Source organism: Lagopus leucura, unplaced genomic scaffold, assembly GCF_019238085.1.
Source record: "Lagopus leucura isolate 7727_CA_CO unplaced genomic scaffold, USGS_WTPT01 34725-0_obj-0_obj, whole genome shotgun sequence".
NCBI lineage: Eukaryota > Metazoa > Chordata > Aves > Galliformes > Phasianidae > Lagopus > Lagopus leucura.
In genome coordinates, this window is record NW_024967095.1 from 1,581 (window position 1) to 4,526 (window position 2,946).

At 58.0% G+C, this 2,946-nt stretch overlaps 1 protein-coding gene across 1 annotated transcript; it reads left to right on the forward strand.

Annotated features, from left to right (window-relative positions):
* Nucleotides 1–348: 348 nt before the first annotated feature.
* On the forward strand, nt 349–2,732 carry LOC122192950 (chromobox protein homolog 5-like; the record flags this gene model as incomplete). The annotated part of the gene is made up of 3 exons (XM_042893645.1): nt 349–366; nt 2,224–2,393; nt 2,549–2,732. Coding segments are annotated over exons 2-3 (321 nt in total), but the record flags the coding sequence as incomplete, so codon positions are not given.
* Nucleotides 2,733–2,946: the final 214 nt, after the last annotated feature.

The window sequence follows — 2,946 nt, forward strand, 5'->3', positions numbered from 1 at the left end:
GGGTGTGACCCCCTCCCTCAGCCCCATAGAGCCCCCCCCAAAGCTTCCCTTCACCCTGCGCCCGTTGCTTGTTTCCCCCGTCTGTTTGTTTCCCCTCTCAGAGGGGGGGAGGTTGAAATTTGGGGTCCTTTTGGACCCGTTTTGTGGGCCAGGCGGCCCCCTAAGCGTGTGGTGCTGGAATACTGGAGTGCTGCGTCCAGTTCTGGGCTCCCCCATACAAAAAAAGGCAGGGATTCTTTGGAAAGAGTCCAGCAGAGGGCCACAAAGATGGTGAAGGGCCTGGAGCATCTCTGCTATGGAGAAAGGCTGAGTGAACCGGGTCTGTTTAGCCTTGAGAAAAGAAAACCGAGAGGGGAGCTGATCCAGGTCTGTAAATATCTGAGGTGTGGGGGGCAGAGCGGCGAGGCCGGATTGTTTTCAGCCGCCTGTGGAGACAGGAGGAGGGGAAACGGCCGGAAATGGAGCACAGGAAGTGCTGTACAACTGTGGGCAAGGATTTCTTTAGGTGAGAGTGATGGAACCGGCTGCCCAGGGAGGTGGTGGAGCCTCCTTCTCTGCAGATATCCCAGACCCAGCTGCACACCTACCTGTAGGATCTGCTTTGGAGGGGGGTTGGACTCGATGACCTCTGGAGGCCCTTCCCAACCCCTGATGCTGAGATGTGGGGCAGTAACTCGCCCTCAGCCATCAGTGGGGGCTGCTCAGAGGCCCCAGCGAGGCTCAGCGACTTCGGTGCGGTTTGTTTCTCCTGTCATCGCCCGCTCCGTTTCTTTACAGCTCATCCTTTGCCAGGGGGAAGAATTGCAGGGGAACGGGACGGGTGGGAGCTGCAGGGGAGACCCCCAAGTTGGATGGGGTGCAAGAAAAAGCTCAGGGCTGGTTTGGGTTCATTTAGCCGCATCTCGGGGCTGATTTACAGCACAGACACACAGAGGTGTAACGAGGCAGAACCCCCCTGTGGGGGCAGCCCCCCAAAAACGGCTTTATTTCCAGGGTTTCGTTTGTGCTGGGAGGTCGGGGGGAAGTTGGTTCAGGATCCCCTGGGACCCACGGTCGCGTCCGTCTGTCCGCCGCAGCTCTCAGTGTTGTTCTGCCTTTTCCCAGGGCCCCCAGCTCCGCCTGCTTGGCTCCATAAATCACTCCGAGGGGGGGCCGTCGTTGTGGCGTCGCGGCGCCAGCTCCGACCCCCCCTCCTTCACCCCCCTCCCTTCCATCCAACCCTCAGTGTTTTGGGTTTCCCAGGGCAGGCTTTGCTTGGCTCTGCAGTGGCTCTTTGGGGTTTTTTTTTCCCTTGCTTTTTAACCATTTTGGGGCTTAAAAGCTGCATTTTGGGAGAGCCGCGCTCCGTCTCCATCCCCAACCATCAGAACGGAGGCGTTTCATCGAATCCCAGCCCGGGATGGGAGAGCAAAGCAAGTCGTGCCTCAACACCTCCCCTTCTTCCCAAACCAGCCCCATTCTTTTCTTTTGTTCCTCCAGCACTCCGACACGCGGCGTCCCCAGGAACTGCTGCCCTTCCAATGGATGCAGCAGCCTGGGGGGGGGGGGGATTGGGGTTTCTTTCCCCCCCCAAAACACACCACCGCAGGGCGGGGGGGGGGGGGGGTTGGTTGGCAGGGTTTTGCAGGGATGGGCAGCGATGCTTTTTTGGCTTTGGGTGAGAAGCAGGAAATGCCCAGCGGGGGGGGAATGGAGTGGATGAGGAATTTCCTGGCTTCTTGGTTTCCTTTGGGTTTTAATTGGCAATCAAAGATCCTGATAGAGACGTGTGTGCCTTGAAAGCAAAGCTCTTGACCCAAGGTTACAACAACACGGCCTGGCTGCGTGCCCCCGGTGTGGGATTCGCCTTAGAAGCGATGATGATGATGATGATGATGAGGATGATTAGTATTAATTTTGCCCCTTGCTGAGGCCGACACCTGGGCTGCGATTTGGGGCCGTTCAGCACTTGGAAGCTGTGCCAAGAAAGAGGCAAATTGAACCCCAAAAATGCTGTGTGCTGTTGAGGGGGGGTCGGAGGTGGGTTTGAAGCCTCTTTGCTCCTCCGTGGGGTTCAAAGCTCCCCGAAGAGAAAAGATGGGGTTGGATGTTTCAGCGAATCCCCTGTGAGTTTTAGGGCTTTTTTTGGGTGTTTCTAAGCCCCCCTCCGCGCCGGGGGGGGCGGGAGGGGGGGGCGCCGGGCCGGAAGACCCACATTAACTGCCGGCCTTTCGCCTCCTGCAGGATTTGGGTGGCTTGGGCGCCCGCTGCTCCGCTATGGGCAAGAAAAGCAAGAGGACAGCAGACAGTTCATCGTCTGAAGACGAGGAGGAATATGTGGTGGAGAGAGTGCTGGACAGGAGGGTGGTGAAGGGGCAGGTGGAATATCTGCTCAAGTGGAAAGGCTTCTCTGAGTGAGTTTTCCCCCCCCCCCCTGCATCCCCCTTTGAAATTCCTTTCTGTGCTGTTCGCTCCGTGGTTTCGGTTCCCCCCTCCCGATGGTGATGGTTTGGGTTTGGTTTTGTTTTTGGGTTTGTTTTTTGGGGGGGTGGGGGGATGGTTTTTGTAGGGAACACAACACCTGGGAGCCGGAGAAGAACCTGGATTGTCCCGAACTCATCTCCGAGTTTATGAAAAAGTACAAAAAGATGAAAGAGGGGGATGGAAACAAAGGAAGGGAGAAGGCGGAGAGCGGCAAGAGGAAAGGGCTGCCTGCCAGCGCCGAGGAGATCAAGGCCAAGAAGAAGAGGGAGGTGAGAGGGGGGGCCAAGGGGGGGTGGGAAGGGATGCAGCATCGCCTCCGTCTGGGCTGCGATGGGGGCGAGAAGCTGAGATCCCTGCGGCAGGGATGGGAAGCCAAAGTCAGCACGATGAGGGGGGCAGGAATGCAGCATCGTCACCTGGATGGGGCCGGGAACCCAGCGATGGGGATGGGAAGGGCATTGTCACCTCGGTGGGGACGGGAAT